General features: G+C 35.9%; 1 protein-coding gene across 1 annotated transcript; it reads left to right on the forward strand.

Moving 5' to 3' along the window:
• Positions 1-3,108: 3,108 nt before the first annotated feature.
• LOC126715886 (uncharacterized) lies at positions 3,109-16,123 on the forward strand. The gene is made up of 21 exons (XM_050416724.1): positions 3,109-3,536; positions 5,010-5,142; positions 6,079-6,215; positions 6,326-6,371; positions 9,545-9,757; positions 9,924-10,427; positions 10,510-10,644; positions 10,772-10,987; positions 11,062-11,151; positions 11,229-11,473; positions 11,604-11,692; positions 12,248-12,288; positions 12,597-12,627; positions 12,742-12,864; positions 12,973-13,190; positions 13,289-13,384; positions 14,275-14,387; positions 14,616-14,751; positions 14,863-14,967; positions 15,084-15,420; positions 15,893-16,123. The coding sequence occupies exons 1-20, from the start codon at positions 3,262-3,264 to the stop codon at positions 15,282-15,284; spliced, it is 3,147 nt and encodes a 1,048-aa protein (XP_050272681.1). The 5' UTR covers positions 3,109-3,261; the 3' UTR covers positions 15,285-15,420; positions 15,893-16,123.
• The last annotated feature ends 179 nt before the right edge of the window (positions 16,124-16,302 follow it).

Consider the following 16,302-nt stretch of genomic DNA (forward strand, 5'->3'; position numbering starts at 1 on the left):
CAGCAGTAGAGCTAAATTTTTAGCAATTTAGCTCCACCAAAAGTTACTTTATCTATTTTACCTACACACATGTTACAGCAGTGAATCTATTTTAGCTTTCAACACAATAAAATAATATAAACATCACAATAAAATAATATAATCACTACAATAAAATAATATATCCCACTACTCAAAATAATATATCTAAATTTTTTTATTTTTCATTTCTCTATTTGTTCTTCTTTTTCTCTCTGGACTCTTCTTCTCTTTCATTTGAAGCAAACCCACAACACAGCCCACCTCCACAATCCCAAACCCACAACCACACCTCCATAATCCCAGCCCCACAACCCCACTTCCACAAACCCACGCTATGACCACCACGAATCCACAACGACCATCGCCCCACCACAAACCACAACACCGTTGCCCCACCAGCCCACAAATCCGATCTCACAACCACGAAACTCACCAGAGCACAACCACAAAAACCCATCGGAGCACAACCACGAAATCCACCGGAGTACAACCACAAAAACCCACCGGAGCACAACCATGAAACAATCAAACCCCGTCAATCCGATCTCACAATCAAACCCAGTCAATAGAGGAGTGAGAGACGAGAGAGAGAGCGTGACGGTGAGAGAGGAGCGACGGTGAGTGATTTGGGGCCTTAGGACGGCTGGGTCGAGAGGATGAGAGCTTGATGATGGGTGATTTGGGAGAGGAGTGATTTGGGAGAGAAAGAGAGGCACGGACTAAGAGTGATTTGGGAGAGTGAATGAGAGCTGAGTGATTTGGGAGAGAGACAGAGGCACGGAGTGAGAGAGAGAAAGAAATGATTTTTTAATCGGTGGGATGAATAAAAAATATTTTTTTTTTTTTTGCTTTCATGAACAGTGCACATCTAAAAATAGATGTGCACTGTAGCAGTGGAGCTAAAATTTTTAGATTTAGCTCCACTGCTGCATCAAGGTTTTTATGTTTATAGAGCTAAATTTTAGTATTATACCTATATAGCACCACTGCTGTCAGTGCTGTGAATGCTCTAACAAAGGAAGAAAAAGAAAGAAGGGAAAAAAAATAAAAAGCCAACACATTCAAGATTTGAAAGTGAATTTTTGGAAGTTCATTTCATGAGTTTCTTCTTCTCAGTTTTCTCTTCATTTTTTAGAGAAAGTTTTTTTATGGGTCCGGAGAGAAAACACCTGAATCCCACTATTTATTTTCCTTCCTCTCTGTCCAACTAAAAAAACTCTAAAAAAGTTTTCCTTCCTATTTTCTCTCTAAGGTTTTTCATCCTTCTTATTTCACCTCCAAACAAATACACCATAAGGATGTGTTTGGATACCGCTTATTTTACTGAAACTAAAAATTTATTACCAAAAATACAGTAGATAAAGGTAAAAGTTAGTTGAAATAATACAGTGGAGTCATGAATAGTACCAAAAAATATAGTGGAACCTATAAATAATACAAAAAATAAGTTAAATAGTAAAATAATTTTAATTTTTTTATCCCAATACAAACGAATACTAAATCAATGAAATGGCGTGTTAAACTCAACTTTCATGAAAAGGGACTCTATAAATACCCCCATCAAAACACAGACAATAGGTATGCACTTCTTATTCCAACACTTTGCCATTTCTCATTGAGCTTGTCGTATGTTTTTCTTCATGGACTTTCTCAATGGAGTGTTTTTTGATCAACCTCACTAGTTGGTCTCAAACTTAGTGAGAAGGCTATTCTAATTTTGAATGCTACCCACCCATGAATCCTAGCATGTCCAATCTCTATATCAAATGTAATCTTTATTGTAGTTATTTGTTTTCCATTTCACCCACCTATATTTTGGCTCCTATAGGGGATAATCATAACCCTATAGTCTATAGACACCAACTTGGGAGCTTCAGCAATAGGAATGTTAGGGGACTTTTACCTCACGACAGTGACACATGGCAAGATGAATATTGATGTTTTTTAATTCTCGTCACTCATCATTGGCTCGTGTCATGTGTAAAGATTGTTGTTTTTATTTGTTTCAATATTTGAGAAAATCAAAAATTATTTTTGGGTGAGACGTTCTCACACCATTTGCTCACGCAAAATACTGATATATTTTTCAAGCTCACAATTCATTGTCGACTTGTCCACTTTTAGTCAAAACCATCTGCAACCATTTGAGATGGGTCAAATCAGTTGAGTGGGTCAAGTTAAACAAGTTACTAATCACCCATTATGTGTGGATACTTGTGAATGAAATTATTTATACATTCAGTGTATTAGTATTCGTATCACATAAAACACTATGTTTGTTTTAATGATAATATTTTTTAGAAAATGAATTATTTTTTAAAAAGTATTTTATATAAAACTATCTCATTTTCTTTATTTGGAGCAATCTTAAATGAGTTATAAAAAAAGAAAAAAAAATCTTTTAACTTTCTTTATTTAACTTGTTATGAGATTGATTGTTTTTCTAATAAAAATTAGTGAAAAACGATTTCTAAAAATAAGTCGTACTTTTTTTGTTGACCAAATTTAGTTTTTCTTTAACTCATTTTTCTCGATACTATCAAACACAATAAAACCTACTCTTATTAGATAAGAAAGCATACCACATATTGTGGACACTTATAAATAAAAAAAATAAAAAAATTCTATAGTTGTGGATAATACATTTATATCACTCATTATTAACGAGTGAATTACACTTGCTTCATATGCATTAAGAAGTGAGTTTAGATCTTATATCTCTCACAGGTGGTGCTTGTGTCTAGTGGTCAACTCTATTGAACACGTTGCGATGCGGACATATATTCGTATCCCAATGTATCCTTTAATTTTAAATTTTTTTCTTTTTATAATAAAACCTATATTATATATCCTTTAAATTTTTTAGAAGACTATAACTATATCCTTTAATTAGTTAATAAAAATTTATTTCTCTCTAAAAAAAGAGAGTGTTGTGTTAAAAATAAAAAGAAATGGTGCTGGCATTATATATCGTGTCTGTACAAACACCACGCGTGGACCCAACACACAACAATGGTCCTACGTACAAGACCCTTTTTTTAAAAACCTGTCCTATACGCCACAACAAAACCCCAAAAAAAAAAAACCACCCTTAAATACTAAGCAAAGCAAAACCCAAAAACCCTCACACAGGCATAGCAAGCAGCCTCTTTCTCTGTAACCAAAAAAACACAACACACAGACACAGGCACAGACACAGAGAAAGAGAGAAAGAGAGAGAGAGAAACAAAGAAGGAAGAAATGGCTCAGTCTTTGGAGCTTTTGTTGATACAATTCTTGATGCCTGACAACGATGCTCGGCGGCAAGCGGAGGAGCAGATAAAGCGGCTGGCCAAGGACCCACAAGTGGTCCCTGCGCTCGTGCAGCACCTCCGCACCGCCAAGACCCCCAACGTCCGCCAGCTCGCCGCCGTGCTCCTCCGCAAGAAGATCACCGGACACTGGGCCAAGCTGTCACCTCAACTCAAGCATTTGGTCAAGCAATCACTGATTGAGAGCATCACAATGGAACACAGGTTTTTAACTTATTTGGAAATTGTTGTTGTTGTTGTTGTTGTTGTTTCTTGTTATGATGAATGTTGGTATGGATTTGATGGGTTGTTTGATTTGAATAATAAAGTCCTAGTGATGCCACTAAGAATTGGCATGTTATGATTGGTGTTATTGTAATCAGAAATGGCATAGGGACAATATTTTTCACAATGGCTGACATGGCATATTGTGAACCTAGTAGAAGTTATATTGTTCCAATCACAATGGATCATGTTAGGAGTTGTAGTAAAATGTTGCTATAAAGCTATAAATGCTGTGTCCTTAGCATTACTATTTGACTTGGATTGTGGACTTCTTTGGTTATGAAAAGAAGCACTTTGTGAAAGTGATGTAGCTCCAATCACAACAGATCGTGTTTGCAGTTTTAGAAAAAAAGTTGTGTTCTTGGCATTACTTATGTATTTTGTTCGGTTTAGCTGATTGAATTCTCCTTTCTATGCTGAATTGTGTATATGGGTATGATTGATTTGAATTGTGGACTGAACTCTCCTTTAGTGGGTTGTCTTTGGTTATTGCATTAGACCTGAATTGCGATATTCTGATGAGTTTTGTGATGAAGTAGTAAGAGTTTGGAATTTGACAGGGTTGGAATTTCTGATTGAGTTTAATTCTATCTGACTGTACTTATATGTGGACTAAGTTAATGGGTTTATATCCCACATTTGGTTGATCGGGGAAGTTGAGAGCTGGAGAAAGACTTAAAGTTTGGATTCTCATTTCATTTTATTTTGTGCTTGGTACAACAATTGCTTAGTTGAAATTCTATATGATGTGATTGAGGGTTCATCTTGAGGTTGTTGATGGCTTCTACTCGATTGGAAGCTTATTTGTTTTGCTTGTAAAATGATGAATAGAAATTGAGCATTTAATTTCTTGGTAATTTGTAAACTCACTTTGTTCTGTTTACTGGTCCAATTGGACACTTGAATGAGTTTTCACTGTGATACCCCTTGATTATATTTGCATTCAGTATTGATCATTTAGTGACTCTTTCATGTCTGATCTTAGTTTTAATGCATTTTTGAGGCCTTCAGTTTTTATTTTTGATTCCCAAGAAGAGTTAGGGAATGCAATTCAAAATGGTGAATCTCAAGGAAAATTTTCTTTAATGTTCTGGAGACAAAGAAGTTGCTTAATAGTTCATCTCTAACAGCCTTTTTTCTTAAGACTTATCTATATGCGACCTATTTTTTAAAAAACTTGTCATTTCTGCTTTACCCTTACTTTGGGGTTTGTTAAGTTTGAGTATCGCCTTTTCTACTGGTTAGTTAACTGTATTTGATATTTGACTTTATTGTATTCGTAATTTTTTTATTAGTAATAATGCTTCATTGAAAAAATTGGAAATAAACTAGGAACTAAAGCACACAGGTAGTATAATCGTAATTGTTTTTCTTTGGAATTTTGATATGATCTTGTTGATTCTGTTTCTGCAGTCCACCAGTGAGGCGAGCAAGTGCAAATGTGGTCAGTATCGTAGCAAAGTATGCCGTTCCAGCAGGAGAGTGGCCTGACTTGCTTCCCTTTTTGTTCCAATGTAGCCAGAGTGCACAGGAAGACCATAGAGAAGTAAGCTTATGACTCTTAAAAGCTATCTGGTTGCACTTTCTAATTATGATATTTTTAATGTCTTACGTTGCTCATCATTGCTATCTTGTTGCCAAATCGGACCTCTTCAAACACTCATCCACATATTTATGGTTGCTTTGTTGTCTAAATTTGTTGGAGGATATTAACCTTGATGGGATAATCTTGTTTAGACTTCAAAATTGGGGTTTTGTTTACATGTGGTGCCAGTTACAGTACTTAAAGTTACTCGCAACTCACAACTCTTGTTATCGGCAACATGTTTTAAATACAATCATAACCTTAGACAAGATGGTACTGTGCAATAGGTAGTTAGGAGCTATGTACATATATAACAGCATGATCAAATTGATGGCTTACATGAAGTTAAACGTGCCATATTTTCCCGACTGATTGAAATTTAGGAAATGATTTTGTGTGTGTGTTTTTAATTCATAAAGAAGAGCTATGAATTTTTCATTTCTCCATTTCTGTCCAACTGTAATATCATTCGTGTATTTAATAGTATTTAAATGTAGGGAACTTGCTAAGAACTTAACTCCAAGGTCATGATTGTAAAGTAGTGAGTTTAGTTAAAAATGTATATAGCAATGCTTTATCACCCATAAGTTCCTTACTTATTTAAGGACATACTTGTCATGAAACCCCAACTTTATTGCTTAATGGGATAAATTATGGTCAAATCTGTTTTTCTTTATTCTTAAACTACCATGAATATTTTTCGCTCATCTTGCATGAAGTAGTATTTTTTCAATAAAATTATTTTTACCTATAAAAAAAAAAAAGAATTTTTTTGCTCATCAATCCTTGATGTTTCTTTTTGCTGTGAATTAATTCATATGGATGCTTGCTCCTGGTTCGTATTTACCAGGTTTAATAGACTAACTTATATGGTTGTTTTGGTTTTGGTGGTATAAGGTGGCATTGATCCTTTTCAGCTCTTTAACTGAAACCATTGGGAATAGTTTTCAACCTCATTTTGCCGATTTGCAAGCTCTTCTATTAAAGTGTCTACAGGATGAGACAAGCAATCGTGTTAGAGTTGCTGCTCTCAAGTAATTTAAAAGTCCTTTTTGTATTCTTTTCGACATTTATGGTGTTCATTCTTTTGTGAAATAGTAATATCATATGGTTGCTTACTATAATTTTTTGCCTGTGTTACCAGAGCAGTGGGATCTTTTCTAGAGTTCACTAACGATGGGGCTGAAGTGGTGAGTTTGTAATATAATATCTACTTGTAGTTTTGTGGTGCTCATTTGTTCCTGCTTTTGTTTTAATTTGTAATGCACATTCATACTTTGGAAAGAATCTGTCTATCCATCTGTTTTTACTTGATCAAGTAGTTATAATGTGTGTGCTTGAATTATACTTTTTATTTTTTGAGAAACAGCGTTACTCACTCTGATGACTTGCTTTGTGTGTTATCTTTAATTCAGTTCTGTGTAATATCTGAGGTTATGCATTTCTTGGTGCTTTGTGTGCTGTGATCACAAGAAGCTTTCAGCAGGTTTCTAGAAAGGACAGCAGAAAATTATATTAATGCTGAAAGATGAAATGCATATTTAGTAATTTGCATTTGTTGAGCATAGTATCAAAACTCAAAAGTTCATACTCTAAATCTAACATTAAAATTTGGCATTAAGATAAAATTGATTCCTAAGTGTGTACTAAAATATGTATCCGTATTAAGTTATAAATTTTAAGACCTTTTACTAAAAATTGTATAGACATTCACAATTTTATGGTCATAATGCAATTTGACAGGTATTGTATATCATTTTTCATGTGAATTAAATGGCAAGTATATGAAACTGATGTACACCAGTAATTTCTGACATGGTGGACTATGGTTATGGGCCATCCTGTGGATATCGGGCATGTATACATAGAAAGAGATTACTGGCTTTGCCTTGTTGGATTAGACAATTGCTTTGGTAAGCTTCTGATTATGGAGAATCTTTTGAAGAATTAATTGTTGATTGGTATTTTGTGTGCAAAAATTGTGGGGAAACAGTCAACCATTTCTTCACTCTTTGGTTGTAAGAGATCTATAAGGTCATTTATGTTCACCTTAAGCATGAGAGAAGTTGCTGTGTGTTGGAAAGGGCAATTTGGGAGTGGGCATGGCCGCAGTTGTTTGTTCTGCTTTGTATTGGAAAGTGCTTCATGTGGTGTATTATCTGGGAAAGCATCTTGGGCTTTGATGAGGTTGGACTCCTCTAGAAAGCTTAAACTTATGTTTGTGATCACTCTCCTGCGGTCATGTGTTTTCAATTGATATTCATATCTCCCCCTTCTTTTGGAAATTCTTGGATCTTCAAACTTTTGGGATGTAACTTTGGGGTGTCCTTTGGTTTGGACACTAACCATCAAGACACCTCATGCCTGTCTCAAGGCATTAAAAAGACAACACTTCATATAATAAGATACCTGAGAGAGGGGGGTGGGGGAATCAGTGGGTGTTTCAGCTTGGAAAAGACATGACAAGCTTGGGGTTGCAGCTGCGTATGATGCAGTGATGGCTTGTGAAAGTAAGTGGAGATGACATTAAAAACATGCAATAAAAATAATGTATTCGATCAGAGCAAAATTGTTTTGAGCCTTGGCATCTAAATTGACAGTGATCCTTTGCTATATGAAAAATTCAGTACAGTTCTTGTAGCAATGCTTTTTATTATTCCCATGCATGAGTGATATACTATTATAGATTGGGAGGCATTGAGGATTCTTTAATTGCTAATCAGTTATAGGGTGTATGCATGGATCTGCAACTTTTTATTTTACCTTGAGTTTGATTCTATTGCCAAATTACCTTATATTTTTGGCTGGCATGAATTAAATTCTGATTTTTTTTTTTTTTTGGGGGGGGGGGGGATTATGAATATAGGACTGATACTATTTTTTATTGTGATTATTATTCGAACTTTCATAAGGTTTTATTGAAGGATTTGGTTTGAATTGAGGTTAGGATTTGGGGATATGGTTTGCTTTTGGGAATACTTGCTGTGGACCCGTCGTGTTGACTTTTGTATATATTCAATATGGTTAATGTGCAAGAGGTGTTGGGTTTTAAATTGCCTTGCCATGCTTATGATTGGTTGCTCTCTTATGACAATGATTAGGACCATGTGAAAGGACAAGAGCAAAGTCTGTATTTGACACTGCAAAGTTTTCAAATAATGAAGTGGCTTGTTTTATTGAAATGGATTTGTATACTTATTCTTGATGTTTATGCTTTTTTGGATTAGCATTTCCTATGCAATGTTTACTCTTCTTGGATTACAGGATTAGTGCTCTGTATAATGTCCATAATTAGAATTGTGTTATATAATTTTCATTGTGAGGCTGGTGGTCTTCCTGGACAGAAGGCTGCTTGTAGAATGAACTCCAAACAGAGTAGAAATTATCTTGTAGTGGATGGAAATTGGAATTGGTTATGGGATAAACCTGCCCATTTATTGTGGTTGTCTGATTTTGCTAGAAATAGATTCTGAGTTGAAATAGTCTTCAACATCAGCCATGTATTTGAGTGTCTTATACCTTAGATACTAATTTTGTTGTCATATTTTTTACTCTGGTTTGGAATTTATGTTGGCTTTTATCCATCTTGGATGTACATGTTAAGGAGGTTGGATTTAGTTTTTACAGAATGAGATCAAAGAAAGACAATACAACCAAACATGGATGACATAATGAGTTAGAATTTCATTATTACGACACTGACAAAATTCTTGTCTGAGATCAGTGTGTGCAAACTTGTTAATATTGGAAGGGAGTTATTTCAATTCTAAGATCATAAAATGAAACTTAGAATGGCATTATGGGGCGAGCCCTCATATATTTAATGGATGTGCATTTTTTCTTCGGGTGCTTATAATGTACCCGTGTTCCACCAAAGTCTAGAATCAACCATGCCCTTGATTCTTCTCAAAAAAAAAATCATACCCTTGATTTGTTGCGAGAAGCCTAACTTGATTCTGTACATATGCTGGTTTGGTCCTGGACTTTGATAATTGAATTTATTATATAATTTAGAATTTCATGGGTGTCTGCATAGGCCTAATACCAATGAGCTTTATCTTAAATGGCACCTCCTCCCCCTTATCTTGTAGTTTCAAATTTCAAAACCTGTTGGCTGCATGGTTTACCAATAAAAGAAGTATTAGTGTTAAAATATGATGTTATATTCCTTTGCTGCTACTTTTTTCAGTGGAACTAATTTTCTGGTTTTTGTGCAAATCTTAGGTTACATGAGCACATGTGATTTATTTATTTTTCATGATTTCTTTTATTATGTTGGTGGCGAAGCTTTTTGCAGCTCAGGACTGCTATTTACTCCTTCATTCTCTTTTGGGCTTCATTAAATTATATGATACCTGTGCAGGTCAAGTTTCGTGAGTTCATTCCTAGCATTTTGCACGTATCAAGACAGTGTCTTGCCTCTGGAGATGAAGATGTAGCTGTAATTGCTTTTGAAATCTTTGATGAGCTGATTGAATCTCCTGCACCTCTTCTTGGTGAATCTATTAAATCCATTGTGCAGTTCGCCCTTGAAGTTTGCTCAAGTCAAAATTTGGAATCCAACACACGTCATCAGGTAGGAAGGATCATAAATCTATTTCCTTGTTTTTCATATTTTAGTCAACCTAGCTAGTTGGTATAAAGCTTTGTTAACTGTTGATTTTGCTCCATTTTATTGCTCTTAAACCTCCTGGGTATTGTAGATACTTTGCTTATTTCTTATGCTTTGTTCAATTTATCAGGCTATTCAGATAATTTCATGGCTGGCAAAGTACAAGTCCAATTCCCTTAAAAAGCATAAGTTGGTCATCCCTATCCTGCAAGTTATGTGCCCTTTGCTTGCAGAATCAACTGATGGAAATGAAGATGATGATCTTGCACCAGATAGAGCTGCCGCTGAAGTTATTGACACTATGGCTTTGAATCTTCCAAAGCATGTGTTTGCCCCTGTTTTAGAATTTGCTTCTTTGAGTAGTCAGAATGCAAATCCAAAGTTTCGGGAAGCTTCTGTAACTGCTCTAGGTGTCATTTCAGAGGGTTGTTTGGAGTTGATGAAAAATAAGTTGGAGCCTGTTCTTCATATTGTCTTAGGGGCTTTAAGGGATCCCGAACAAATGGTTAGAGGGGCTGCATCATTTGCATTAGGTCAGTTCGCTGAGCATTTGCAGCCTGAAATTGTATCCCATTATGAAAGTGTTCTTCCCTGTATCTTAAATGCCCTTGAGGATGCATCTGATGAAGTAAAGGTAAACATAGAAAAAGTGTTGAATTCTGGGGTTAATTATTTGTAAATTATTGTCTGAGCACAACTCAGTCTTTTTTTTACAGGAGAAGTCATACTATGCTTTGGCTGCATTCTGTGAGAACATGGGGGAGGAGATCCTTCCTTTTCTCGATCCTCTGATGGGCAGACTATTGGCTGCCCTCCAAAGTAGCCCTCGAAATTTGCAGGAGACATGCATGGTACGAAGATGTATCTTATATGCTTTAAAGACTTACATTATTGGTTTGAATATGGTTTGATAAACCTCAAGGTTCATGTTCTTGTCTTTAAGTGTTAATTTTAAATTCCATTTTAATTTTCTTGTAGTCTGCAATCGGTTCAGTTGCATCAGCTTCAGAGCAAGCGTTCCTTCCATATGCTGAAAGGGTTCTGGAGTTGATGAAAAATTTCATGGTGCTTACCAAGGATGAGGATCTCTGTTCAAGAGCAAGGGCTACTGAACTAGTTGGAATCGTTGCAATGTCTGTAGGAAGAACGGGGATGGAACCGATTCTACCGCCTTTCATAGAAGCTGCAATTGCAGTAATTGCCTTGGCACATCTCTTTGACTGGAATTGTTGTCTTTTCTAGTACTTAATTTTGTGTTTCATTCTCAGGGTTTTGGATTGGAGTATAGTGAGCTTCGGGAGTACACCCATGGATTTTTCAGCAATATAGCAGAAATACTGGCTGATGGCTTTGCACAGGTGTGGATTTATATAATATACTTTTGTGGATTTTATTTTGCCTATATTCATGGGTGAATATTTATGTTGGTAAACAGTATCTTCCTCATGTTGTGCCTCTGGCATTTGCTTCCTGCAATCTGGATGATGGCTCTGCAGTGGACATTGATGAGTCTGATGATGAAAATATTAATGGATTTGATGGAGTTTCATCTGATGATGAAGCTCATGATGAGCCAAGAGTACGAAATATCAGTATAAGAACCGGAGTTCTTGATGAAAAGGCAGCTGCTACTCAGGCACTTGGCTTATTTGCTGAACACACAAAGATTTCTTATGCACCGTATCCTTTCACATGTGTTATATATATATATATATATATATATTTTTTTTTTATCTCATGATTCCATGGGTAGATTACATCTTTGTAAATAAAGAAGTATTTTTTTGGGGGGTTTCTTAACTTTTTAAAGCTATTTGGAGGAGTCACAGAAAATTTTGGTGAGACACTCAGGCTATTTTCATGAAGATGTTCGGCTTCAGGCAATCATAGGTTTAAAACGTGAGTAGTAGCTATCTGCTTGTGGCAAAATTATTTGTAAATTTCATTTAACCCAAGCATCATCTTGTCATAATCAGGGGAGAGCCTAAACTCCAACTCTTTGTCTTATGATCTTATGGTTTTGTGATCTGAAGTCTGAACCCATTTGTACTCTCTCTCTCTCTCTCTCTCTCTCCCCCCCCCCCCCCCCCTCTCTCTCAAAAAAAAAAAAAAGGGAAAGGAAAGAATATATTCTTGTTCAAACTCATGAACCTGTATGAGAAGTGAGTGAAGATTTTATATCGGGTGTGCTAACAGGTTTATATTTAGTGGCGATTGTATTCCTATATAATCCTGTTACTTGGGATAGGCAACTATGTTTCCAGGTCATTGTTTCATTGTCTTGTCTTAACTTTACTCTCAACTATATGGGATTTAATTCTGTAATTAATAGAGAAAGTGGTAGATGCTGGTAAACTTTATAAGTCCAATTATTGTGGCACTTTGTACTTCGTGTGTTTCAAGTTTGTGTATGAATCTATAGAATGCTCATATTGGAATTAATTTTAATTGCAGACATATTAACAGCAGCACAGGCGATCTACCAGAGTCAACATGTTAGTCTGCATCAGAATCCTCTCTCTCTCTAATTTTGATTCTTCTACTTGCCAAACCGTGGCATTAATTTGTCATCTGGATTTTGTTTATTAAGATTTTGTGGAGCTGTTTATTTGCCAATATTGGTTTGATCTAGATATTAGTCGATAAAGAACTATCTAGTTGTCAATGCTTTTAGAAGCAGCCTCTTCAGATTTGCAACTTCAGTTGAAAGCTAGCTTTGGTTTTGTTACTTTATGTCATTTTAAATCCCATAGGTGGAAATATATACTACTGAAGTGATCACAATCTTTGTCTCGTTTTGCAGGAAGGACTGGCAAAAATAAAAGAAGTTCTTGGTAAGAACATGATGTAGGAATGATAAACATCTTAGCTTTGAAATTGCTGGCCTGGCTGGATTTCTATTTTTCTAGCAGTAGTAGAAATCTTATAGTGCCTTTTGTAATCTACAGATACTGTGATGAATATTTATATCAAGACTATGACTGAAGATGATGACAAGGAAGTTGTCGCTCAAGCTTGTATGAGCATAGCTGATATCATCAAGGAATATGGATACGTGGCCATTGAGCAATGTGAGTTAAATTTTGCTGCCTTCATTTTGCCTTTTGTTCATAGGAATATATCTGATGCAAATGAAATGACATAGTTGGAACTTGCCTTTTGACGTAATCTGATTTCAGTCGTGCCTCGGCTTGTTGATGCTACTTTGGTATTGCTCCGAGAAGAATCTTGTTGTCAGCAAGAAGAATCTGACGGTGACATTGATGATGATGATACCAAACATGATGAAGAGCTTATGGATGCAGTTTCTGATCTTCTTCCTGCATTTGCCAAGTCCATGGGTTCTCATTTTGCACCTATCTTTGCAAAGTTATTCGATCCTTTAATGAAATTTGCGGTAGGTTAGCATCTGATTTTGTGGTATATGTAGTTGCATTTCTAAGCTATCGTTTCTTTGTGTTATTTTCTCATTGTTTTAATTATTGGAAAATGCAGAGAGCTTCACGCCCTCCGCAAGATCGTACTATGGTGGTTGCTTGCCTCGCTGAAGTAGCTCAGGATATGGGTCCTCCAATTGCTGGCTATGTCGATGTAAATTTTATTACTCTTAAATATTTGACTGCAATATACTTTTGGTCCCTTAAATGTAAAAAGTTATGCCTTAGTACTGGAAGATCTAAATGCCACCAAAATAGTCCTCTGTCCATCAATTGTTCACTCTTTCTCTCTCAACTCACTTCCCTTTTTATCTTTCATTTTCTCTCCCTTGAAAGTGAGATAAAAAGGCAAGAAATATTCAAGGCCCAAACACAATCATGTGGAAGAGAAGCTTGGAGCTTTCAAATCAAGTCCCAAAAACCACCACTAACACTCACAAGCAACAATGACCGTGGGTGCAGGCATAGGTGTGGGCGTGCGCAACATGGGTATACCAGGAGTGTGGGTGTGCGTATCGGTGGACCGTTAATGGAGGTTGGAGCACACTGGTGAAGGAGTGTTGTGGTGATGTGATATCCCCGGAAATATATGGAGGGTTGGAGTGAGGTGATGAAAAGTGGGTGTTGGTATGTGACGGAGTATTAAGGGAGTATGAGGAGGGCTTGCTGGTTGGGAGAAAAATGTAGAAAGACAGCTTCTGATGAAAGAAAAAGAGAAAAAAGTGAGAAGTGGATGAGATGCAAGCCCTATGCTGGTGTGTCCTTGTTTGTCATGCCTATGACCATGCCAGCTTTTTAATGTGTCACATCATCTCTAGGTCTGCCACATATGCATCTCCTTTGACAGCTGATAAATGGAATGACTAAATGCTACTATTTAGATATTTTGAGGACAAAATTGAAACTTTCAAATTTCTGAGATGAGGATAAAACCTAGGCCTAATTCTAGGGACCAAAAGTGTATTTCAGCTCACATTTTTTTTTCTTCTAATTTTTGGAACATTAATGGTGTCTAATTTGTGACTCTAATGGCATATGTTTCAGCGAGTGATGCCCATAGTACTAAAAGAACTAGCTTCATCTGAGGCAACTAATAGAAGGAATGCTGCATTTTGTGTTGGAGAGCTGTGCAAAAATGGGGGCGAGTCAACTTTAAAGTATCCTTCTTAGTAGTCATGTTGCTTCTTTTTCTTCTCCTTTCCTCTCTCATACCCTATTTGGTAGTTGTAAATTTTAATTACTGCGTGTTGTGGGGTCATCGGATTTTAAGTGGGGGCATACATAGTCTATGATTAGTCTTCTACATTTCTTTATTGGAATTGAATCTCATCTTCCCTAGAAACTTTCATTGCCATTCTGTAGCTTTTTCCTTTCATCAGTACTAGATACTATGGTGATATATTGCGTGGACTTTTCCCATTATTTGGGGAATCAGAACCAGACAATGCTGTCAGGGATAATGCAGCTGGCGCTGTGGCAAGGATGATAATGGTTTATCCTGAGTCCATCCCATTAAACCAGGTTTTCTTCTGGTTTCTTCTTTTAGGAAAGGAAAACAATGAATTTGTACCATTACTCCTTATAGCTAATTATTCCTTTTATGTCTGTCCATGTCCTGGTTACTTTTCTCAGGTCCTTCCTGTCTTCCTAAAAGCTCTCCCCTTAAAAGAAGATCATGAAGAGTCCATGGCAGTCTATAGTTGTGTATCTACTCTTGTTTTATCATCAAATCCCCAGGTATTTGTTTCATTTCCTGATTGCAATGTAAAGTTGGCTAACTAGTTGTTTAATATTTACTTCTCTCAAGAACTGATGTTTTTGCTTGTTTGTTTTTCTCTTTTGATGCAAAGCAGATCCTCACTCTAGTTCCTGAGTTGGTTAATCTATTTGCTCAAGTAGTGGTGTCCCCAGAAGAAACTTCTGAAGTTAAAGCTCAAGTGGGAAGAGCTTTCTCTCACTTGATTTCTCTATATGGTCAACAAATGCAACCCCTTTTAAGCAACCTTTCTCCAGCACATGCTAATGCACTAGCTGCATTTGCCCCAAGAAGCTGATACCTAGTCGAAAAGTTGTCATTCTTTCCCGTCATGTTGACTTCCAAATTAGTTTTTCAAAGGGGATTTTGTTTGTTATACCTATTTTTTAGTTTGAAAGTTGTGGGACCTGAAAGAAGTTCATCATCTCTACCAGGTAAGTGTCTGATATGGGAAATTACAAATGATTGGCATAAAAAACATAAAACCTGTATTTGATTTCCCAAAAATTCTGTTAATATATGTACATTTGGTTCTAAATGTCATTGCTTCTAGATTCTCTTGGTGACTATGTTCATAATGCCATAATCTTACCATTCTACTCTTGATTTGATATGTTAGAAATTGAAAACATTCCTGAAAATGTTGACCAACAAAGCTAGAAGTTTACAGTCCAAAATTGATTATTTTGTCTCAGTATAGCATTGGAATTTTATTATCATGTCTTTGGTGGATCGTAGTATGCAAATAAGACCAATCACTTAGTTCTATGGACATGCTTAAAATTGGGGTCTCTAAAATTATGCTTTATTGTAGTGCTGTGTTTCCATTTAGCAATACCATGTTTTATTCTTTTAATTTCATCGTTACAGCAAACACATATTCAGAATTCTTGCTCCTTTTTGCAGGTTATTGGTCCTGCTGCTGATTCCAGTGCCTTCTCCATTTTTCCTGTGTGGAGACACTGCCTTTTCTTCTAGTTTCACAATATTTAAAATATTCATTTTCTTTCAAAATTTATTGTGTTTTACTTGGGTTTGGCTCCTGTGTTATGTTCTTTTATTTATTATTATTTTTTGTTGGGGGTTTGTATATCACAACAATGCATCCAATTCTCAATTAGAAGAAGTTTTTGTATATTTTTCATGTGTGCAGTTTCAATATATTTTTTTTATCAGTAATTTATTGAGGGAGATTATTGGTTTCAATTGCCAATAATAATTTTGTAATTCACACTCTTCTTAGATAAATCTTATCATATGTTGAGATTGTTTTTTGGTTATACCGTCCTTTTCTTTTTTGTTCTTTTGTTTGATTC

This window comes from Quercus robur, chromosome 2 (genome assembly GCF_932294415.1).
Source record: "Quercus robur chromosome 2, dhQueRobu3.1, whole genome shotgun sequence".
In the NCBI taxonomy this organism is placed as follows: Eukaryota; Viridiplantae; Streptophyta; class Magnoliopsida; order Fagales; family Fagaceae; genus Quercus; species Quercus robur.